Below are 23419 nucleotides of genomic sequence, written 5' to 3'. Positions count from 1 at the left end.
GACTTTGGGGACGGAAAGCGTGGGCTTCCGGCGCATTGGGAAGTGGGTCGGGGTGGATGTTGCTGAGTCGTGGGACTGCGCGGTGATTTATGCAAGACAGATCAAAGAAGACAGGAAAATTTAGGAAGAGGTTCTGCTAGATGGAAACAGGGGTGGGACGGGGGGACTTGAGGGGCTTAAGACACAGTTGTCTGTTCTTCGTAAAAGACCCTCGAGGCTGAGAGCTCTGGGTCGTGGACGGTTTCACCTGTCTGTTTGCATTGTCTCCATCTTGCTCTGCACAGGTTTCTGGGACCGTAGAGTTGCCACTTCTACCTGTCGGTTGATTTCAGAATCACTCGCTCCTCAGCCACCACAAGGAGACCATGCCGAAATCCCAGAAGAGGCTGACTGGGGCTGCTGGGCCAGGTGAGCTGCGCCTAGGCTGCAAAAAGGCGGCTCTGTAAAGAACGTTCCTGTAGGACGTGCTGAATACTGTTCACTTAATACTCCGTGTTTGTGGGGAGAATGCCTTGTGGATATTTTTCATCCCGTCATCACTAATTGTTCTCCATCTTTTCCTTTATTCTTTCTCAACAAGCCCGTGCCCTACGTCCCTTCTGCTTGTTTGTTCATTTGTGCAACAGCTATATGTTGAGGAAAAAAAAATTGCAATTCAGGGTGGCAAATATTAAGGTAAAAAAATAACACAGTTCCTGCCCTCAGGGAAAATGCAGACAGACAGTGGATTAAAGTGTCCAGGAAATGACTGTTGGGGTTTGAGAGAGAGGAATGCCTTGAGAAGGAAGTGGGATTTGGATCTAGCCTTAAAGAATGGGAAGATTTTCCACAGAAAACGTGATGCCATTCTTATATTAACAAACATTGTAAGTGGATGAAGAGCAGGTGCAAAGCACTGGAAGGCAACAAACTTCTTTTACAAAATATGTGGTGTTCACAGTGCCTCTTACTTCTTAGGGACCACTAGGACATTAGTAAGGTGTGTTGGGTCAGAGCACTAGACATGAATGATATTTAATGGATACATAAGCTTGGACTCAATTCAGAGGCAACGTAGTAGTCACTGAACATGGATTCAGATAGACCGGAGTGACAGGTCCTGAGCTGACATCTGGATTCTGTTTACTGGATGTGTGATCTGGGGTACCTTTTCCAGTTCTGGAAATATAGGTTGTTGTGTAGATTAACTGAGTTAGAGTTAGGGTAACACATAGAGCTTAGTACAGGGCCTGTCGTATATTTAGAACTTAACTGTTAGCTATTGTCTACTTTGTTCTAAGCACCTTTTCTCTGATTCTCTTAGGATAAAATCCTTTGCCAGGTCTCAAAACCAAAAAACCAAACCCACTGCCATCAAGTGGGTTCTGACTCATAGCAACCCTACAGGACAGAGTAGAACTGCACTATGCAGTTACCAAGGAGCAGCTGGTGGATTCAAATTGTCAACCTTTTGGTGAGCAGCTGAGCTGTTAACCACTGTGCCACCAAGGCTCCCTCTGCCATGTCTACAGGTCCTAAATGATCTGTTTTTTTTTTCCTACTTGGCACCTTCAACAAGCAAAAAGGAGGCAGGCCAGGGTAGCTGAAGCAAAGTGCACAAGGAGGAAGTAAGTATGAGATGACAGTAATAGTGGCTAATGTTTACTGAGTATTTATGTATGTCAGGCATTGTTTTGAGCCCTTTGCATGTATTACCTCATTGAATCTTCATAACTATTTGATGGAATGTGTGCTCATTTTCCTCACTGGACAGAACAACCTGAGCAAGAGTGAATGAGTGAAAGAAGACATTTATTGACTACTTAATATATGCCAGGTTTAGGACCTTTATTTAATCCTTAAAAGCCATCTTGTAAGGTAGGTATTCTTATCCTGTTAAATGGATAATCCAGATGATATCCTGTAAAGTGGGTATTCTTATTTCATATTTATAGATCAAGAAACTGAAGTTCAGCCGTTGAGGTGCTACAGCTAGTGATTGGTAGATCCAGGATTTGAACCCAGGTCTGACTCCAGAGCGTAGGCTTTCCCACAGTGGAACATTACTTCTCAGCAGGCGTGACAGGTCTTTTCTTTTCCTATTGCAGACAAGAAGGGGCCATCAGGAAAACGTACCAAAACTGGGAACCCAGATGGGGCATCAGCTAAAATGGAGAACTCTAGCCCTCAGAAGACTTCAGCCTCTAAGAATTGTGGAAAGAATTCAAGCAGCCACTGGCTGATGAAGTCAGAGCCAGAGAGCCGACTAGAGAAAGGTGTAGATGTGAAGGTGAGATCGTATGCCTGTCTCTAATTCCAATTTGTTTATTTTTTAAATGAGATTATGGAACACCATAGGATTCCATCACCAGCTTCCTATCTATGAAGAGTGGGGAAAAGGTAAAAATAAATACAATCAGCAGGATTTATTACCGTCAACTATGTGTTTTGTGAATCTTCTATGTAGGGCCAAAAAACAAAAACCAGACCCACTGCAGTGACCCTATAGGAGAGTAGAACTGCCCCGAACGGTTTCCAAGGCTGTAAATAAACCTTTAGGGAAGCAGGCTGCCACATCTCTCTCCTGCAGAGCAGCTGGTAGGTTTGAACCACTGACCTTTCAGTTAGCAGCCGGCCGCTTTAACCATTGCACCACCAGGGCTTCTTGTAGGGCAGGGGTTGGCAAACTTTTCCTGTAATGGGCCAGGTAGTAAATATTTTAGGCTTATGGCTCTCACAGTCTCTGTTGCAACCACTCGCCTCTGCCACTGTAGCAGGAAAGCAGCCATAGACAATACTTAAAGGAATGGGCGTGGCTGTGTTCCAGGAAAGCTATTTACAAACACAGGCATCGGGCTACGTCTGGCCTGAAGACTAGTTTGCTGACCCTCCTTAGAAACCCTATGTGGCAGTTCTACTCTGTTCTGTAGGGTTGCTATGAGTCGGAATCAACTCGATGGCAACAGGTGTGGGTTCTAGGCAACAAGTCAATCTTAGGTTGCCTTCTCCTTCCACCTGCCATGCTCCTAGGTATTTCCTTGTTAACAGTTGGTATATATTCAGGGAAAGAATGTAAACCAATTTTATAAAAATTGTGGAAAATATAATTAGAAATACAATAGAAAAAAAAATAATCTAGTAAGTGAAATACAAGTAAGCAGCAGATTACTTTATTTTCTGGATTATCCATTCAAGGAATCCTCCATTAGTAAGGATAATGGGAACACAAGGCTTATTTACATTTGTCCAACATATAAGTAGCACTGCAGAGCTGCTTCTCAATAAACTCCTTACACCTACCAGTCTGTAACACCTCTCAATGTAGGGAAGGAACTGCCTGCTTCTATACATGCTTGCCAATTGGCCAAGGACTGTTTAATGAATGGCTGTATTTCCTATTGGTAGTTTGGCATTGAGGATCTCAAAGCACAGCCCAATCAGACAACATGCTGGGATGGTGTTCGAAACTACCAGGTAAGGGTGTAAGGAGCAGGACGCCCAAAGGCCAGGGGGGCATAAATGCGTAACTTATCCTCATGACTTACCCAGTAGCAGAACCTTTGGGGTAAGATTGCTTTTTCCCAGAACCCAAACCTGAAAATGTGTTTAATACCGTAATTACTCTGACTGTATATTTGTAAATGGCCTGTGTTCTAGCCAGTTCCTGGTACAAATCTGGGTATCCTGGCAAAGGAGACAGACTTTCTTAATGAATTGGGGGACATTTCAAATAAGAAAAACCTCTTTAACAAGAACGGACTAGACTTCTGCTAAAAGCTAGTTTTTCCAGCTGGTGGGGAGGATAGTTCTTGTTTCTTCTCCCGTGGGCCAGGCCCGGAACTTCCTTAGAGCCATGAAGCTGGAAGAAGAGGCCTTCTTCTACCACAGCAACTGCAAAGACCCAGGCATTGCGGGGCTTATGAAGGTGAGTTGGACAGGTTTTTCTTGAATCCATCTTCCTTCCAGAGATACTTACTCATCTAGATATAAAGGGGCACAGCTTAAACAGGTAACAAAAAAGCAGCACTCCTTCCTCCAGGCGTCTTTTCATAGGAACATGGAAAAATTGCCCTGGCCCTTCCCATATTTTAGGGACTAGAGTAAGACAAGCCTTCATTTCAGACCTACTAGCACGGACCTCTCTCCATCTCTGAGCCTTGGTCTCTTACTCAAAAACAGGGCCGGTGGTAGCTCCTCCAAGCCAAGAGATTTCAGGATAAAATGATTAACTGTGCAGGTGGAAAAAAAAAAAAAAACAGCAAAAACAATGGCACCAGTAATAGAATAACCGTTAACATTTGGTTTTAGAATAGGCTTTTAAGACTTGTAGAAAAAGGGTTGATTTCCTAACTATGCTGGTCTTAGACCACATATTATTTCCAGATATCTGAGCCCTCGTTGGCTCCATAGCAAGGCAGATAGGTTAAGAATGTGCATGGTAAGAAGTGAAAGTTGGACTTGGATTAAAAACTGGCCATGGGGATTTCCAAGAGGTGACGTATAGGCAGATGATTGGACGCTTTGGTTTCAGATTGTGAAGGAAGCCTACCCGGACCACACGCAGTTTGAGAAAAACAGTCCCCATTATGACCCATCCAGCAAAAAGGACAACCCCAAATGGTCTATGGTAAAAACCAGGTCTTCATATTTTGTGAGAGGGGAGGGATGGACAAAGAGAGGGAACAAGAGGGTCTTGGGTATCTCAGATGAGGAAACCCTGACTTCAGAGATGAGAGTGGAGTCCCAGCCCTGCTGTGGGAGCCCCCTGCAAGCAGCGTAAACACAGGGTGGGCAGCGTTTGGCTGGGCACATCTTTCTGTCCCACAAACTGTTGTCATGTAGGTGGATGTACAGTTTGTTCGAATGATGAAGCGTTTCATTCCCCTGGCTGAGCTCAAAACCCACCACCAAGCTCACAAGGCCACTGGCGGCCCCTTAAAAGACATGGTTCTCTTCACTCGCCAGAGACTCTCAGTTCAGCCGTTGACCCAAGGTAAGAGCAGGCCCTTCTCCTTATCATCCACACCTCAACATGGCCCTATGAACTTCCATTTACTAGCTGATTAAACTTGGGCAACCTTTCTCATTGAGAATCCTCACCTGTAACATCCATAAGGGAAGGAACATGCCCCATTACTGTGAGCCCAGTACCTAACAATACTTGACACATAGTAAGATACCCTGTCAGTATTAGTGACTCACAGTTACTGTGAGAATTAACTGACATGTAAAGTGCCCTTATAAGCACATGGTGTAGCGTCCCTGCTTATAGGGAGACACAAGACCTAATTCTTCCTCCCTTTTTCCCCATTTGGTAGAAGAGTTTGATTTTATTTTGAGCCTGGAAGAAAAGGAACCAAGTTAACTGGGATACTACTGGTGAATAGGCAAGACACATCTTCAAAGAAGTCAAACTGATACGGCAAAAGAAGATGCAAGGAGCTTTGGTTATGTTTACTTGGGGTTGTGTATATAGGTGGCTTTTGTGTACTTTTTTCAATAAAACAATATCCACGCTGGAAAACTTTTCTTTTAAGACAGCATTGGGCACAGTTTAATAATCCACTGTCAACTTTTTACCTTCAGGCTGGCTTTTGCTGCCCAGTGAGATGCAGGGCTGCCTCTACCATCTTCCTTTATTGCAGCTGATAGTTAATGGTCTCTGCAAATACTGGCTGCAGAGCTGAGACTTTGTCTGCTAACACCCACTCAAATGCTTTTCTACACTAGCCTCTTCCCCTGCCCAAGGTCATCTTGGTCCCATAGGAGTTTAAGTCATTAGCAGCTTCAGCAAAGTTGCTAAGTAGGGGGTGAAACCTGAATTTACTTCCTAGCTATGCTCATTGTTCAGCAGGGGCTGCGCTCACGGGGAAGAGCAGGTGTTGTGTTGGTGTCAGGGCGGGAGCCTGCCTGAGGTTGGACAGAACAAGACAGAAGAGACCACAGAGCCTGGTGGACCATGGGCATAATACCTCCAAAGCCACAGGGCCTCTTTTAATCAGAGAGACAATTAAAACAAGTACTCATATATATATATTTTTTAAATACAGCCATTGAAAAGACAATACATTAAGAAACATGTAAACACTGCAGCTGCTTAATTACAAGTTGCACTGCTTGGTTTAGTACCTGTGCACTGCCAGGTATGGGGACCTTTAAAGGAGGAGGGGAACCAGAGTATCCCCTCCTTTTCACAGTTGGCCAGGAAGTAGGGAATGGGCGTAGAGTGAGAGAAAACAGAAGATGGGGCTGCGCACAGCTCCTGGGAGGCTAAAAGCAGTCTGTCATCTGGTTCTCCCAGGAGAAAGGTTTAAGATGCTACGAAAGTTGGAAAAAGAATTTTTGTCACTTGGAGCAGAGGAACTGACAGATGCTTTCTAGTCAGAATACCAACTGTTAACAGGCAGCAGTCGGGAGCCTCATCTCATGCTCTGAAAAAGGTAATGAACACAGACCCTGCCTCCCTCAAACATACTAACCCCAACCTTGACAATCCAAGGGCACCTGGATGGGTGACCCTTTTCCATGGGGACTCAGAGTCCAGCACAGGGGAAACACCTGACCTTCCTTGGTTCTGCTACCTCCAGTCAACTGCAGTCGTCATCCCAAATGCCCTTCCCTCCAGTCTCAGCTCTGCCCCGGGTCTGCCCAGCCAACGGCCCAAGACTGCACTCATTTCTGAGGAAAAGAGTTCTCATTTTCCACACTAACTGAAAGATGACACAGGAACCAATCCCGCTACTTTGCAAATTAGAGAACTCAGACCACCAAATACTGTACTAATTGGTCAGTGGCATCTGCTTGGTCTTTCTATAAGGGAAGGAAGGCCAATACGAGTAATTTCTGGTCATTTCCAGACAAGGCAGGAAAGGAAAGTGAACACCTTTACTACGACAGGCCAGAGCACAGTGCAGTAGCGGGAAAACGGCCCTCTTCCCTAGCAGAACAATCCTCACGGGGGCTTTTGTATATGTCTTTAAACAAAACATACAGTGGTCCTAAATTCTGGTCAGTCAACTGATGAAGATGAAGACAAAATTTGGCAAGCAGATTATTTTGAAATTGTAGTGGAGGCCCTCCCCTCCTGCCCTCAGCTTGTGGGAAGAGGGGTAATGGGCTCGGGGCAGGAATGGGAACAGAATTTCCAAGTGTTTGAACCCATGCTTCAATTTCCAGAAACTAAAAGGAAAGCAAGGAGTGATGAGGATCCACTCTTGGGGAAGTAAGGACTCCAGGCTCCTCCCCTAGCTCTTCCTAAAGGGAACACACCCTTGTTTTGGGCTTGTTGGGGCGCTTAGACTAACATCCTAAACCAGCCCAGGCCCCAGGGCTGAAAAATGGGAGTTCTGTGGTAAAGGCGGGATTACCAAGCTTTGATGTTTCCTTGTGGGCGCCGGGGCCCAGCCTCTTATTTTCAACCCTGTGACTGTCTACCACATTGACCCCAGGGTGTCTCACAGATGAGGGGACAGTCTTCCAATGCCGTCCCACAGGCTTCTGTCCTAAGATGTTGTTGCCAAGAACCCAGTGAAGATGGAGGAGGGAGGTGTCTGGGTCCCTGCTCTAAGAGAAAGGCTAGCAAGGAAGTGGCTTGTGGGGACTTGAAAGCACCACATCCAAGACACCCAAGGAGGCAGCCTCCTATCTTGAGTCTCCCCTACCACTTTGGATGAGGCAGGCCACCTCAGGGACAGCAGAGGGAGTATAAGATGTGACTGCCCTGGTCCCTTTTTGCAACTCAGAAATCTCAAGACATGTTGAGGTCCTGTGTCAGGAAGCACGGAGGGACAGGAACAAAGGTGCCCGCTCTCTGCTCTTCTATCAGACGTGAGGTGGTCCTGTGGGAGGCCTCAACAGAAGGCTCTTCTTCCTTAGGGAGAGACCAGCTCCCCCCACCTCAGCCACAGACTCCCACGAAGTCTGCTTCCCAACCAAGCCCCTTAGGTTCTTCGGAGAAAAGAATTTAAGTCAAAAACATGATTTTTTTTTCAGGTTGCATGTAACGGGTCAGCTGAGCGCACACCCTTCTTCCCCGCCCCCTCTAGCCGCTGGTGTTTGGTAGATGGGGTGCTGGGGTAGAGGCCCACCAGCGCCTTTGCCCTGGGCCTCACTGCCTGCTGTTGTTGTTGGGCAGCTGGCTGGGGGTCCGCACCTCACCCAGGGAGGCTGTGCCCTCGAAGCGTTGTGAGGCGATGGCTGCCTGGTGGGACATGCTCTTCCGCACGATGTCACCCTTCCGCCACAACACCACTTCCTGCAGGATTAGGGGGGCAACACAGCACTGTAAGAGGAGGTGGGAGTAGGGATGGGCTTCCCAGGGGCCCCCGACTTTCTCCCATGGACGGGGCAGGGGTAGGGATGGGCTTCCCAGGGGCCTCTGACTTTCTCCCAGGAAGTTGTAGGCAACAAGCTCTGGTTTTCTGTCTCCAAGGAGAGCAGCTACTTGTTCCTCCCTGACACAGCAGCTACTCGTTCCTCCCTGTCCCAGAGGCTACTTGTACCTCTCTGTCACAGCGGCCACTCCCACCTCCGTCCCAGCGGCTACTCGTACCTCCCCGTCACAGCGGCTACTTGTACCTCCCCGACACAGCAGCTATTCCTACCACCCTAACACAGCAGCTACCCGTACCTCCCTGTCACAGTGGCCACTCATACCTCCCCGTCACAGTGGCTATTTCTACCTCCCCGTCACAGTGGCTACTCCAACCTCCCCGACACAGCAGCTACTTCTACCTCCCTGTCACAGCAGCTACTCGTACCTCCCTGTCACAGGGCTCCTGATGGCTGAACACGAAGGGGAGGACAGCTGCGGGCTAAGGCCCCAGGAACAGACCCTGGGTATCAAGAGGGAGCCTCATGCTTGCTGTGGGACTCTGGATGACCTGACATTTCCACTTCATGGTAAAACTACAAGTGGCACAGAACCTAAGGGCTCTCTCCCAGGGCCATCCTGCTGAGTCTGTCGGGGCGGGACCTGATCTTCCGCATTTCCAGTTGCTTCCCAGGGTTTTTTTTCCCAGGGTGCCCAGGGCCTGTGTCCCAGGCCTCACCTGCTGTTTGAAGTAGCGCCGTTCTTCCTCGTCAATCAGCACCAGGTTGAGGTAATAGCGCACTGAGAACTTCTTGTTAATGTCTCGCATGGTGGGGGTGAGCTCGTAGCCTGCCAGGAAGAGCCGGATCGGGATGGACTCGCCTGTCAGGGTGACAGGCAAAGAGAGAGGCGGCAATGGCAGAGGGGCCCCCTTGACCTTATGCCAAGGTGCTCTCTGACCACAGCAAGGGTGCCCAGAGCATGGCACGGGATGCTAAGGCAAAGGCTTCTGCTGCCCAGTGGTTTCTGAAGCAGAAACATGACTCTCCAGCTCCACCCCAGGTAAACCGCCTCTTCTTAGTGTCCTCACACAGACCAATGAGTAGCCATGAGTATTAGCAACACAGAGATACTGTCAAGCATCTTTTAATCACATACAATGTGTCCAGTTACTGGGTTTTCAAGAGGCAACTGTCAAAACCCAGCTCACTCACCATGTCACCCAGCAATTTCACTGCCACCTCTCTCCACCCCTAACTGGCATATGCCCCCCAAATACAATGGATTGGCATGATGGTGCAGGGTCTGGGAAAGAAAAAATCCTCACTCTGGCCCCAGTTCTTCACTAACCAGCAGTATGACTTCTGAGTAAGTCTGTCCCTTTCTCTGGACCTTAATTTCCTTATTTGGAGAACTCTGGAATCAGACTGTGTAATATTTTAGGACCCTTCCAGCTCTAACATTGTACCTTTCCAGTATAATCAAAGCCAATCCCACTGCTGTTCAGTTGATTCTGACTCATAGTGACCCTACAGGACAGAAGAGCCTGCCCCATGGGGTTTCCAAGGCTGTAAATGTTTATGGAAGCAGACTGCCATGTCTTTCTCCTGTGGAGCAGCTAGTGGGTTCAAACTACCAACCTTCTGGTTAGCAGATGAATGCTTTAACCACTGCACCACCAGGGCTCCTCTTCCCATCCCCAATAGGTGGAACAAAATTTGGGCAGTAATTCCACTGAGAAAGGCCAAGCCTACAGTGTAGTCTACAGCTAAATATAAATGATTTTTTAATTATTTTGTTTTGTTAGTGTTTCTCTTGGTGCCTCATTCCTACAGGAAAAATGACTGTTGACAGTACTTGCACAGCTGGTAAGAAAATGGAACGTCGGGAGTCAGGAGGGCTGGGTCCCCACCCCCCAAGAATCTGCTGTCAGCATCCGCAGTGTTGCAGGCTGCTTAAGCTGTGACACACCTTCCACAGGGACAGACTGGGCATAAATGGAACAGAACCTGGGAAGGGCAAGCACTTCAAAAGGAAAAGATACTCTTTTTCATCTATTGCTGCAGACCCAGTGAAGAACATAAATGATTGTCACTCCCAAATAATTACACGGTTTTCAGCTCCACTCATCTCCGATACAACATTAGCTCCATCAGGGGAGGGGGCTGTCTCTAAATCCAGGAGCTCTCTTCAGTACCTAGTACTGCTGGGCAGAGTATACAGTGGTGCTCATTCACACTCAGTGAATGAATTGTTTCACCAGAGCTGGTATTACCTACAGGGTCGCTATGAGTTGGAATCAACTTGAGGGCAATGGGTTTAGTTTTTTTTTTTTGTATTACCTGAAAAAAATGAGGATTATGCGTTAATCTCTGGCTCTCAAGTAGCAAATGGTATCAGAATGTCAGTATGCTAAAAAATAGCAAAATGTCCAAAATATCTGCTAGACCAGTACTTTTCAATCATTAAGCATTTTTTAATAGGCATAACTCCTGAAGTAAAATCTTTGTGCAAGCCCAACCGAAAGACTAGGCCTGAGGAGAGCTGCTCTGGTGAAGCTGGGTGGGCCCTGACACTTCACAGACTCAGCCCGCACCTCTTCCTCTGTCCTGGGGTCCACACTGCACCACCAGAGATTAAGGAATTACAGGCTAAGGGGAAATCCAACTTGAAAGGTACAACCCCCCAGGCCTCTCCAAAATTCTATGACGCATCCTGGGAGAACAGGAATGGGGGCTGAGGCTTTCTGCCCAGTTTTGGGGCCAGGAACTCACCTCTCACGGGTGCCCCGTCCATGATCTCATATTTGGCGATGGTGTCATTCTCATGATAAACATTGGGGCCAGTTCCAGTTGTCTCCCGCTTGATGATATCTATCTCCATGTGCTTAATCTTGATCCGCACCAGCAGGAAGTATATCTTCCCTACAATGACATCTTTCAAGTGGTATCTGGGGAAAAGAAAGTTGAAGGAACCAAGGTGTCTGATCAGGGGCTGGCCCTCAACACCTTTACCTGCCAGTTTGGTTTCAGTGGTGTACTGCCCTGTGTGTTGTCTAAAGGTAGAGCTGCAGCACAAACCCACCCACCTTCCCGCTTGCACTGCTGTTGCAGTGGTTTCCCAGTATATTCCTTACCTGAGTCTCCCATCCTTCCATCCCATCCAACTCAAAGGAAGTTTTCCCTGAAGGTTGCTTCCCTTCCAGGAAGGATCATGTTTGTTCACCTACTCTGCCTTCTCAAGGGTTTACTTCCTTTCTACTGTTTGTATTTGTATATGTGTTTTTAGATATTCTAATGTACTGAGGGAGCCCTGGTGGCACAGTGGTTAAGAGCTCGGCTGCTAACCAAAAGGTCGGCAGTTCAAATCCATCAGCTGCTCCTTGAAAACCCTATGGGGCAGTTCTCCTGTCCTACAGGGTCACTATGAGTCAGAATCGACTTGACGGCAAGCAGTAATGTACTGAGAGACCGGGTCTTCCCCTTTCTCGCTAATCTCCACATGTCTTTTAGGAACTCAGTCTAGATGGCTTGCAGCAGACAGGACCTGTCTGCTTGGACCTAACAGAAGGACAGGCAGGAGCAGTAAGTAAATCAAAACTCCCTGGGCTCTTCTCAGCAGTGCTCGTGCTCTGTGACCTGTGAGGAATTCAGTCGTATTTCATAACCCTTTCTGATCCTTTGACCTTTTATCTTTGGGTCAGTAAGACTGGCAGTCTGAATGTACATAGCCCTATATTACACATGGTAGGAAAATAGCACAACCTTTAAACCTAAAACTTAGAGTCATAGGACGTGAATGTTGGCAGGGACTTTAGAATTTAATTTCCTTACATCACAGGTGAAGAAATGGAAGTTCAAAGAGGATAAATAATGTGAACCAGGACTTGAATAGGGAGTAGAGACAGGTGTGAGCCCAGGTCCCTAACTCCCAGGACTGTGCTCTCCCCACTATTTCATACCACCTTCTGCTTACATTGTAATTAGGAAGACTGCAGACACTACGAGTAGGTAACTTAAGAACACTTATAAAAGCAACAAGTTTGCGGGAGAAAGATGTGGCAGTCTGCCTCCGTAAAGATGTACAGCCTTGGAAACCCCGTTGGGGCAGTTCTACTCTGTCCTACAGGGTGGCTATGAGTCAGAATAGACTCAATGGCAATGGGTTGGGTTTTTGGTTAGGACCCTTACATTATATCTGAGGCTGCTTAGAGATCATAGACTCTAGGGGTCTTTAAACGTAAATAGACCAAAAGCTTCCATTATTCTGCGAGGAATCTTACACAAAAGCTTAACAAATACACCATAGATAAAAGAGCTGCTCTCCTCCTTCCCTGCTCCTCCTCCATACTGTCTGTGGCAGCCCCTTTGTTTGAAGCTCATACATCTGGTCCAAGCCCTTCAGTTCTCAGATGAGAAATCCGAAGTACAAAAACTGTTAGTGCCGTCTGACCTTAACCGACGCCTTCAGTGGTACTGTGTCTTGGGGACTGTGCTCTTCCTGCTGCATCACAGAATCATGACTTTCACTTAGTGCAGTCAGCTCTGCCAGGACAGCACCAGAGTCTGGAAATGTGCAGTCCCTGACTCTCTTGCACATTATATACAGACCCTTAAAATGACTTTTAGGAGCTTTGGTGGTGCCATGGTTAAGCTCTCCACTGCTAACTGAAAGATTTGGGGTTCAAACCCACCAGCCGCCCTGTGGAAGAAATGACTTGGCAATCTGCTCCCATAAAAATTAAAAAAAATAAAAATTACAGCCTAGGAAATCCTGTGGGGCAGTTCTACTCTGTCACAACGTTGCTATGAGTCGGAACTAATTCAACCACACACAACAAAAATAAAAATGCCTTTTATCTACCAAATTTAGCATTCTGTACATTGCTGACTGGAGGCCTGGTGGCTCAGTGGTTAAGAGCTCAGCTGCTAACCAAAAGGTTGGCAGTTCGAATCCACCAGCTGCTCCTTAGAACCCCATGGGGCAGTTCTACTCTGTCCTATAGGGTTGCTATGAGTCAGCATCAACTCAGTGGCTACAGGCAACATGCATATATTGCTGACTAATGATTATTCTGAGCTCTGACAAGGTGGCACTGACTTCACCAGGTGGGCGGGGCATCTGTGGCAGCCACTTTGGTGGCTCCTTCATGGCAGGACCACACAGGGCCCTGAGACCATGAGGATAAAGGGGTATGAAGTCTGTTCACTTACATTTCCCATTACCAGGCCTAGATCAACCCCCTCCCATATTATCCCACCCCTACATTCCACAGGTGGGGGGCAGGCCAAGGGAGGGGGCCCAGCAGGGGCAGTTCTGGGTTACAGTGGGCATTTTATTGGGGTCTTGCTTGGTCTCAGGTAACAGGGGGAACAATACACCTTTCCTTCACTTCTATTCTAGGTACTAAGTATGCTCCTTGTTTAAAACAAATCTGTTCCCAACCCCTTCAGAGGGGAAACATCTGGGCCAATTTCCACTACCCTGAGCCTCTGGATATCGGGTTCGAAGGGGTAGCATAGTACAAGCCCTAATTAGAAATTTCGTAATTTTTTTGTAGCTCCCTGTTAATAGAATGTCCCTCTTACTATTGAATATTTGATTTTCAAACATATTCCGGAATGCATTATATTCAAAAGGAGTCCTGGTGGCGCAGTGTTTAAGCGCTCAACTGCTAACCGAAAGGCCCGTGGTTCGAACCTACCAGCTGCTCCGTGGGAGAAAGATGTGGCTGTCTGCTTCTGTAAAGATTTACAGCCCTGGAAACCCTATGGGGCAGTTCTACATTGTCCTAAAAGGTCACTATGAGTCGGGATCGACTCGATGCCAATGGGTTTCGGTTTGGTATTACATTCAAAAGAAAGATGCTTTCAATTAAGAAGTATTTTAATTTTCTAACATGGAATATATTTTAAAACATACATGGCTTCCCAGCTTTCCAGTTAAAATAAAGTTATTTTAAGACCTTTCTAACAATGCATCAGGTGCTTCTGGCTACAACTTATTTTAGTTCAGAGAAGGAGCTACAAACCACGGTCAGTGTTTGCTTTTGTCACTTTGTTTTGAAGACATAATGCATGCAGGAAACAAATGATAAGGAATGGGAACAGAATCTGACATTATTTTCATCAGTAGAGGGAAATAGGTGTACCTAGAATCCAAAACAAATAATCTTAAAATTAGTTTAGCTTACTTGGAAAAACATGATATAATGTTTACCTTCTTAATCTAACAGCCAAGATCATAACCACTGCACCACCAGGGCTCCTAATCTAGCATAGCTCAGTTGAACTAAAACAAAATTTTTACTTCCTGGTCAATCTACCTGTAGCCAGCCTCCAACACATACTCACCGTATTGTTTCTGTGGTCTACCCACTGCAGCCACTATGAATCATCCTGGTTATGAGGCTCTATCAGTTTGCATTCTGATTTAGTCCTAGCTTAACTTCCCTAGATAATTACTCTACAACCTAGGGGCCCAGGACACTTACTTGGATTTATTGTACTCAAACTCAATGTGCAGACAGTCCTCAATCCCAACTTCCATCTTGATGGAAGAGTTCAGCTCTGGGTATGTGCTGAGTGTGTGAACGACAATGTCCATCTCTTTGACAACATCATTGAGGCGGCGGCTGATGGTGGCTCGAAGGAAATACCTGTAGGAGGTGGACCAACATTAATGAGCAGTTCTAGTCTCCAGATGCTGCCCAGATATAGGCACAAACTTGACCTTCTTGAGAAAATTCCTTACATTGGGTCTTGGTATCCCTTTGAAAATTGACCTCTACAGACCTACCTCCCAGAAAAAAATGCACACATGCACCTAAATAGACAATTTTGCCATTACAATTCCAGGGAGTTCAAAGACCCTTCCCTCAAATCCCTTTTCGGAGCCCATGACTCTGGGTTAAGGACCCTGCTAGATGTGAGAGTGATGTCTCTGCCCTATACTCCAAAGTATGTCATTTGTATGCCTTCCGGGGCACTTGCATGTTTGACGATGTATTCGTGTACAGGTTTTATTTTATTTCTAACTAACTGCTAGCTCTTTGAGTGCAGGGATCTGTCTCATTTGCATATTTGCACACCCATTTATTTAAAAATTATATAATCAACAAGCATTTTAAAAGTTCCTCACAGTTAAAGGAGGGAATAGGAACTAGAGACATTAAAGTCACCAAATTCATTCAGCAAACATTTACTGAGCCAAACACTGTGCCAGGCATAGGATTAATAAGATACAGTGTCTTGGGAAGCTCACAGTCCGTTGAAGTAGATGGACAAACAGAAAAAAATAGAACACATGGAAAGTGCTAATTGAGATACAGAAATCAAGGCTACAGGGAGGGAGAGAAAGGCATTCCTGGAAAACCTAGAGGTATGAAAGAACCTGGCTTGTTTGAGTAACAGGGTCTGGCAGAACCTGCAGTACTTGGGGAGGGTGCTCCTGTGGTCGGGCACAAGCTAGAAGGAAACAGCTGTGGCCCTTGAAGGGTTTCCTATGCCAAGCCTAGCCTCCAAGGCCGGCCATCTTATTGTTGCCTGCCCAGCATCCCTGTCTCCATGAACTAACTCTACACGAATACTGAACCAGGGGGAAAACACCGCTTTAACGACTTTGCTTCTACATAAAACTTGGTTAACCCCTGCACATATCAATAAGCATTACTGGAGAAAGTTATAAAAACATGCTACGCAATCGGCTCCCACTTGGGCTGCTATGCGGCATGGCACTGACTGCTTCTGGGTGATCCTTGTATTCATCTGAGCAACATCCCTGTCACACTCCCCAAAATATTTGTTCCAAACCCTTTTCTCAGGGCTCAGGCTCCCAAGCCTGCCCTTCTCGCCCTGGTAGAAGACACTGCCTTCCATCTACCGAGCGGATGTGGGCCATTCCAGTCCCTTCTCTGCCTCATGGTGTACACCCAGGGCCTGGAAAGGTCGGCATCCTCACTCGTCTCCTCTAACAACACCTTATTTCTCAAGACCTTCAGAGCCACCCTGGTGCCCAGGCACACCCGGCACTTAGTTGTCTGAAGAGGGGCTCATGCATCAATGCTTTTTAAAGTTTCCCAAGTGGTTCTAAGGTGGAAGCCTTGTTGATAATCAGTTTTCTGCACCTTGATCCTCGAATTTTTCCAATTTTATCTACATACTCAATCTCTCTCCTGCTGAAGGTTTCTTCCTTGGGCTTATAAAAGGTTTAGAACTCACCAATCCCAAAAATACTCTTGGGGGCTCAGCACTCTAGGCCAACCACACTGTTTTCTTTCAGGGCTGGCTGTCACTAGATGCAGCTCTAACTGCTGCATCTTCCTCACCATTGCTGCCCTTGACCCCTATCTTCTGATCCCCCCCCAACAGACACCACTCCCTGAAGGTAACACATGGCCTCCTGGCTGCCAAACCCATAGCTTTTTTCTTAGTGTCAGTTCTGCATTAGACATAAAACTCTTCCTTCTTCCTTGAAAGACCCTTCCCCTGGCCACCCACCAAGAGGATGTTACCCCGATCCTGTTGGTCCTGATACTTCTCTCTGGGCTCTCCTCATTCTCAAAAAGCTTACCTATTATTGCCTTTGAGCAGATGCCTCCCGAGTGTACCTTTCTGAGTTTTCCCTTGGGCCTGAGCGCCAGGCTTGCATTTCAACTGTCTGGTGAACTTCTCACCTCTCTATTTTGTCAGTGCCTCAAACTCATTTCTAGGATTGGGTAGATCATCTTATCTCCAAATCATCCCTTCCTCTTGACAGCCCTCAGGCTTCATCTGCACTGCCGCCAGTCTCCAGTCATCGTAAATTCTGCTGGTGTCTATTAACTTCCTCACTTTCTGCCTGTTCCTATTGTGTCCAAGAAAGCAAAACCCTTAGGGCCTCAGAAGAGCCTCCATTTTTTGTCTCCGCTCTTCCCATTCATCAAATGCTACATATAGAATCTAAATTAATCTTCCAAAAGAACCATTCCTCTACCTAAAACAAAGGTAAGCCCCACACCAGCTTCTTGTGTTTCCCTCTGACTGTGAGGTAGGACACAAATTCTTAGTCTGGAATTTATATCTTCTAAACTTCCTTTTTTTTTTAAACTTCCTTAGCTGGTTTTCTCTTCTTTAGTGCCTTCTCTCAACACAAATCCTATAGTCTTCACCTAATTTTGACAGCAACACTTCTTTCTGACATAAAAATACTTAAGACAATCCACTGCAAAAAATAAAATTAATAAGAAACCCCACAGCAAGCTCGCCTCTGCTCCTTTCTCTAAGTACAGTTATGAAACACTGTCTCTAGGGGGACTAATCTCTCTGCAAAGATTTAAAACAGACCTCCCTGCAAAAAGTTACAAAGCAGAGCCCACAAAATCTGTTCTGATGGAAAAGGAGACCAGGGAGAAAAAAGAACAGTGTTGCCATGGTCTCCAGGCCTTCCTACACCAGGCCTTCAGGTGATGACAACGAGCTGACATCATGAGATACATGCAGCCAGCATCAGGTGTCCAGAGCAGTGTAGGACGTTTGCTTCATCCAGCGTGGCACATCACCCTGGGACTTGACCTAGGCAGTCACAGATACTCGGCATTTTTTTTTTTTTACCCAGAGGCCCTGGAATCAGTCCCTACCTTGGGAGTCTCCAACACTGGAACAATAAAAATAACCCCACATACTTACAATGCACTTATTAATTTTCAAAGAACTTACCACATTATACTACGCACTGTTTCCTCACCACCCTGGAGAGATGGACAGGACAGATCTAGAATTAGAATCCAAATCTATTACCCATTTTCCAGTGAGAAAGGTGAGTTACAGAGCATCGAAAAACTGCTCGAGATCATGCTGCTAACGGTGCGGCAGAGCTGGACTGAGGAGCCGCACCTCCGACACCCAGCCAAGGGCAGGCTGGAGCCGGAGCCTGTGTGCGCCAGCTCTGCCAATTCATGACAGCCATCTATGAGGGTTTCAAGAATCTGACACCTGTTGTTAAATATAGCTACTGTTTGACATTAAACTATACAAACTTACAAGTGAGTTACATGAAAAACAATGGTAAGACATACTCAAACACATCAATTCCTAATTATTTTGCTACTTTTTATGGTTACCTATGCTCTGAGGAAGCTCTGGTGGCCCAGTGGTTAAGAGCTCGGCAGCTAACCAAAAGGCCGGCAGTTCGAATCTACCAGCCCCTCCTTGAAAACCCTACGGGGCAGTTTTACTCTGTCTTGTAGGGTCGCTATGAGTTGGAATTGACCTGACAACAATGGGTTTTTTGGTTTTATGCTCATGAGAGAAGCCCTGGTGTTGCAGGAGTTAAGTACTCTGCTCCTAACAGAAAGGTCAGTGGTCTGAACCTACCAACTACTCTGCAGGAGAAGATGTGGTAGTCTGCTTCCATAAAGATTAAAGCCTTGAAAACTCTATGGAACAGTTCTACTCTGTCCTAAAGGGTCACTATGAGTCAGAATCAACTTGACTCAGGGCTTCAAACCCATCCCTTCTGGATGGAACTCCTGCTGAGAATCTGTATTTCTAACAAGTTCCCAGGAAATTATACGTAAGAATCACCTGGGGATCCTGTTAAAATGTAGATTCTGATTCAGTATATCTGGGGGTGGAAAGACAAATTCTTGGCAGGGGTTCAAACCAAAACTGGTTTGGTTTTGGTTTATGCTCACGAGTGCATTATGTCTAGTGTATCTGCATGATGGTAATGGTATATCACGGTGCCCATGCACATCTCTTCCGAGCTCTTGTGCTCAGGGATGTCACGCTGGTACTGTGCAACTGGCCATAGTGGGAAATGCTTCCAGCCAGGTTTTCTTTCTCTCAGAGAGCCAGTCATTAAACAGTTACCAGCACAGCACTGCTCCCAGCTCTCTTCCTTCTGCCCGCTGATCCAATACCCATAGAGAGATTCCCCAGAAGTGAGGACAGCCTCAGGTCCTTATCCACATGGCAGGTTCCTGGGCAAGCGTGGGGAAGAGGTGGACACAACTTACCGTAGCTTCACATTCTGCCCTGTGTAGGATTCATACGGCTTCTCCACGTGCGTGAATTCAAAGTCAAAGGCCTGCGACTGGGTGATCTCTCCGGGCCGGGCCAGGTCCTTCACCAGGGACACAAACTCATGGTGGTTCCCGCGGTCGTAGTAGAGTTCTGGAGAGAGAGCATCACCCTCGTCTATCAGGACTTGAGCCACGTGGGGCCAGTGAAAGTGCACTAGGCTGGGAGGAACCTCTCGAAGGAAAGACTTTCATCAGTGCCTTCTCAATCCACTAATGGTAAGGACTTCCCCTAAAAAAACAGACCCTTTCTAGCCTTGTTTTTGGACTCCCTCTCTTTTCCAGACACCCTAGTCCTTCTTCACTGTTTTCCCCAAATACTGGTCTCCCTACCATCCCCCTTCCCAAGTACCCCTCTGTTTTATGGCATCAAATCCAGTAGCATAGAAAGAGCCCGATCTAACCTTGCTCCAGGACATAAGGACAGGACTTATTAAGGGATTTGCAGGGAAGCCATAAAAAGTCTGGGTGATGCAAGCTGCCTGTGATCTGCTGCTAACTCAAAGGTTGGCAGTTTGAGCCCACCCAGTGGCTCTGCACCAGAAAGGCCTAGTTATCTGCTTCCATACAGATTACAGTCAAGAAAATCCTATGTAGCAGGTCTACTCTGTAACACACAGGGTTGCCATGAGTCACAGGCTGACGACAGCAGCTAACAGTAACAACAGGAAACCAATGCAGTCATCAAAAACAGCACATTTATTTAAACAACTTTTTTTTTTTTAACATTCCTAACTTTTGAAACCACCAGTCATCTGTCAGTTTGTTGTACTGTGGAGGCTTGAGTGTTGCTGTGATGCTGGAAGCTATGTCACTGGCATTTAGAACACCAGCAGAGCCATCAATTGTGGACAGGTTTCAGCAGAGTTTCCAGACTAAGACAGACTAGGAAAAAGGACCTGGCAACCTACTTCTAAAAAAATTGGCCAGTGAAAACCTTATGAATAGCAGTGGAACACTGTCTGATACAGTGCTGGAAGATGAGCCTCTCGGGTTGGAAGGCACTCAGAATATGACTGGGGAAGAGCTGCTTCCTCAAAGTAGAGTCGACCTTAGTGATGGGGATGGAGTAAAGCTTTTGGGACCTTCATCTGCTGATGTGGCGCGACTCAAAATGAGAAGAAACAGCTACAAATATCCATTAATAATATGAACATCGAATGTACAAAGTATGAATCTAGAAAAATTGGAAGTCGTCAAAAATGAAATGGAATGCATAAACATTGATTACCTAGGCATTAGTGAACTGAAATGGGCTGGAATTGGCCATTTTGAATTGGACAAGCTTATCCTCTACTATGCCGGAAATGACAAATTGAAGAGGAATGGTGTCACATAATATCCATATGCCTACAAAGAAGATCAGTTAATATAACTATTTACACACCAAAAAATTACACACCAACCACTAAGGCCAAAGATATAGAAATTGAAGATTTTTACTAACTTTTGCAGTCTGAAATGGATCAAAGTTGCAATCAAGATGCATTCATAATTACTGGTGATTAGAATACAAAAGCTGGAAATGAAGAAGGATCAATAGTTGGAAAATATGGCCCTGGTGACAGAAACGATCCCAGAGACTGGATGACTGAATGTGCAAGACCAACAACTTCTTCTCAACAACATAAACGGTGACTATACACGTGGACCTCGCCAGATGGAACACACAGGAATCAAACTGACTACATCTGTGGAAGGAAACAATGGAAAAGCTCAATATTATCAGTCAGAACAAGGCCAGGGGCTGACTGTGGAACAGACTATCAATTGCTCGTATGCAAGTTCAAGCTGAAGCTGAAGAAATTAAAACAAGTCCACCAGAGCCAAAGTACAACCTTGAGTATATCTGACCTGAATTTAGAGATTATTTCAAGAATAGATTTGACTCATTGAACAATAACAACCAAAGACCACATGAGCTCTGGAATGACATCAAGGACATCATACATGAAGAAGGCAAGAGGTCATTAAAGACAGGAAACAAAGGACCAAAATAGATGTCAGAGAAATTTGCTCTTGAACACAGAGTAGTGAAAGCAAATGGAAGAAATGATGAAGCAAACCAGCTGAACAAAAGATTTCAAAGGGCAGTTCAAGGAGACAAAGTATATAATGAAATGAGCAAAAACGTGGAGATAGAAAACTGAAAGGGAGGAACCTGCTCAGCATTTCTCAAGCTGAAAGAAATGAAGAAAAAAATTCAAGCTTTGAGTTGCAATACTGAAGGTTTCTACAGGGAAAATACTAAACGACGCAGGAAGCACCAAAAGAAGATGGAAGGAATACACAGAGTCACCAAAACAAATTGGTCGCCGTTCAACCATTTCAGGAGGTAGCATATGATCAAGAACTGTTAGTATTGAAGGATTCCAAGCTGCACTGAAGGCAGTGGTGAAAAACAAGGCTCCACGAATTGATGCAATAGCAACTGAGATGTTTCAACAAACACAGGCAGTGTAGGAAGCACTCACTCATCTATGCCAAGAAATTTGGAAGACAGCTACCTGGCCAATCAACTGGAATAGGTCCATATTTGTGCCCATTCCAAAGAAAGATGACCCAATAGAATGTGGAAGTTATTGAACCATATCATTAATATCACACACAAGTAAAATTTTGCTGGAGATCATTCAAAAGCGGCTGCAGCAGTACACCGACAGGGAACTGCCATCAATTCAGGCTGGATTCAGAAGAAGACATGGAATAACAGATATAATTGCTGATGTCAAACAGATCTTGGCTGAAAGCAGGGAATACCAGAAATATGTTTACCTGTATTTTATTGACTATGCAAAGGCATTCGACTGTGTGGATGATAACAAATCATGGATAACATTGCAAAGAATAGGAATTCCAAAACACTTAATTGTGCTCATGAGGACCTGTACTTAGACCGAGAGTAGTTCGAACAGAACAAGGGGATACTGAATTGTTAAAAATCAGGAAAGGTATCCGTCTGGGTTGTATCCTCTCACCATACTTATTCAATCTGTATGCAGAGCAAATAACCTGAGAAACTGGACTACAAGAAGAAGAATGTAGCTTCAGGATTGGAGGAAGACTCATTAACAACCTGTGAAATGCAGATGATACAACCTTGCTTGCTAAAAGAGGACCTGAAGCACTTACTGATGAAGATCAAAGACCACAGCCTTGAGTATGGATTACACCTTAACATAAAGAAAACAAAATCCTCACAACTGGACCATTAAGCAACATCATGATAAATGGAGAAAACATTTAAGTTGTCAAGGATTTCATTTTACTGGGATCCAAAATTAACACCCATAAAAGCAGCAGTCAAAAAATCAAATGACAAGCTGCACTGGGCAAATCGGCTGCCAAAGATCTCTTTAAAGTGTCAAAGAGCAAAGATGTCACTTTAACGACGAAGGTGCCCCTTACCCAAGCCATGGTGTTTTCAATCGCCTCAGATGCATGCGAAAGCCGGTAAATGGAAAAAGGAAGATCGAAGAAGAATTGATGCCTTTGAATTATGGTGTTGGCAAAGAATATTGAAAATACCATGGACTGCCAGATGAACGAACAAATGTGTCTTGGAAGAAGTATAGCCAGAATGCTCATTAGAAGCAAGGATGGCGAGGCTTTATCTCACATCCTTTGGATGTGTTATCAGGAGGGACTAGTCCCTGGAGAAGGACATCATGCTTCATAAAGTATAGGGTCAGTAAAAAAGAGAAAGACCCTCAATGAGATGGCTTGGCACAATAGCTGCAACAATGGGCTCAAGCATAATGACTGTGAGGGTGGTGCAGGACCAGGCAGTGTTTCCTTCTGTTGTACGGAGGGTTGATATGAGCTGGAACCAATTAAGCAGCACCTAACAGCAATGTGACAGAAGTATTAAGCTTATGCTCTCCTCTAAATACTGTGCTTTTCAAAGTTCAGTGTGCTTCTGACTCACCTGGAGGGCTTGTTAGAACACAGTGTTTTTGACTTGGTGGGTCTAGGGTGGGCCTGAGGATTTATCGACTCGATGGAAATGGGTTAGGTTAGGTCAACAAGCTCCCAGAGGATGCCTAAGGTGCTGGTTCAAGGACCACACT

At 45.7% G+C, this 23419-nt stretch overlaps 2 protein-coding genes across 8 annotated transcripts in view; one reads left to right on the top strand and one right to left on the bottom strand.

The window, feature by feature from the left end:
- Positions 1 to 4: 4 nt before the first annotated feature.
- Positions 5 to 6274, top strand: THYN1 (thymocyte nuclear protein 1). Of its 2 annotated transcripts, XM_049856538.1 has the most exons (8): positions 10 to 130; positions 285 to 408; positions 2088 to 2269; positions 3385 to 3453; positions 3812 to 3904; positions 4511 to 4606; positions 4822 to 4972; positions 5298 to 6274. In XM_049856538.1, the coding sequence occupies exons 2-8, from the start codon at positions 366 to 368 to the stop codon at positions 5342 to 5344; spliced, it is 681 nt and encodes a 226-aa protein (XP_049712495.1). In that variant the 5' UTR covers positions 10 to 130; positions 285 to 365; the 3' UTR covers positions 5345 to 6274. The 2 variants fall into 2 exon arrangements, with proteins under 2 accessions (XP_049712494.1, XP_049712495.1); XM_049856537.1 differs by lacking the exon at positions 5298 to 6274 and having other exon boundaries at positions 5 to 130; positions 4822 to 5291.
- Positions 1779 to 23419, bottom strand: part of VPS26B (VPS26 retromer complex component B) — a 33464-nt gene continuing 11823 nt past the window's right edge. The window contains exons 2-7 of one of the 6 annotated variants that reach the window (XM_049856533.1): positions 19287 to 19443; positions 14784 to 14948; positions 11065 to 11240; positions 9030 to 9172; positions 8132 to 8233; positions 1779 to 2078 (exon numbers count right to left, since the gene is read on the bottom strand). In XM_049856533.1, the coding sequence (XP_049712490.1) occupies positions 2043 to 2078; positions 8132 to 8233; positions 9030 to 9172; positions 11065 to 11240; positions 14784 to 14948; positions 19287 to 19443 (779 nt within the window). In that variant the 3' untranslated portion in view covers positions 1779 to 2042. Of the gene's footprint in view, positions 2079 to 2262; positions 2673 to 3878; positions 3960 to 8131; positions 8234 to 9029; positions 9173 to 11064; positions 11241 to 14783; positions 14949 to 19286; positions 19444 to 23419 lie in introns of those variants that run through there. The other 5 variants (XM_049856535.1, XM_049856531.1, XM_049856534.1 and 2 more) reach the window with 5 other exon arrangements.

The sequence above is a fragment of the Elephas maximus genome, chromosome 17 (assembly GCF_024166365.1).
Source record: "Elephas maximus indicus isolate mEleMax1 chromosome 17, mEleMax1 primary haplotype, whole genome shotgun sequence".
NCBI lineage: Eukaryota > Metazoa > Chordata > Mammalia > Proboscidea > Elephantidae > Elephas > Elephas maximus.
The sequence above is the reverse complement of the archived record's forward strand: the minus strand, read 5'-3'. Positions and strand labels throughout refer to the sequence as shown.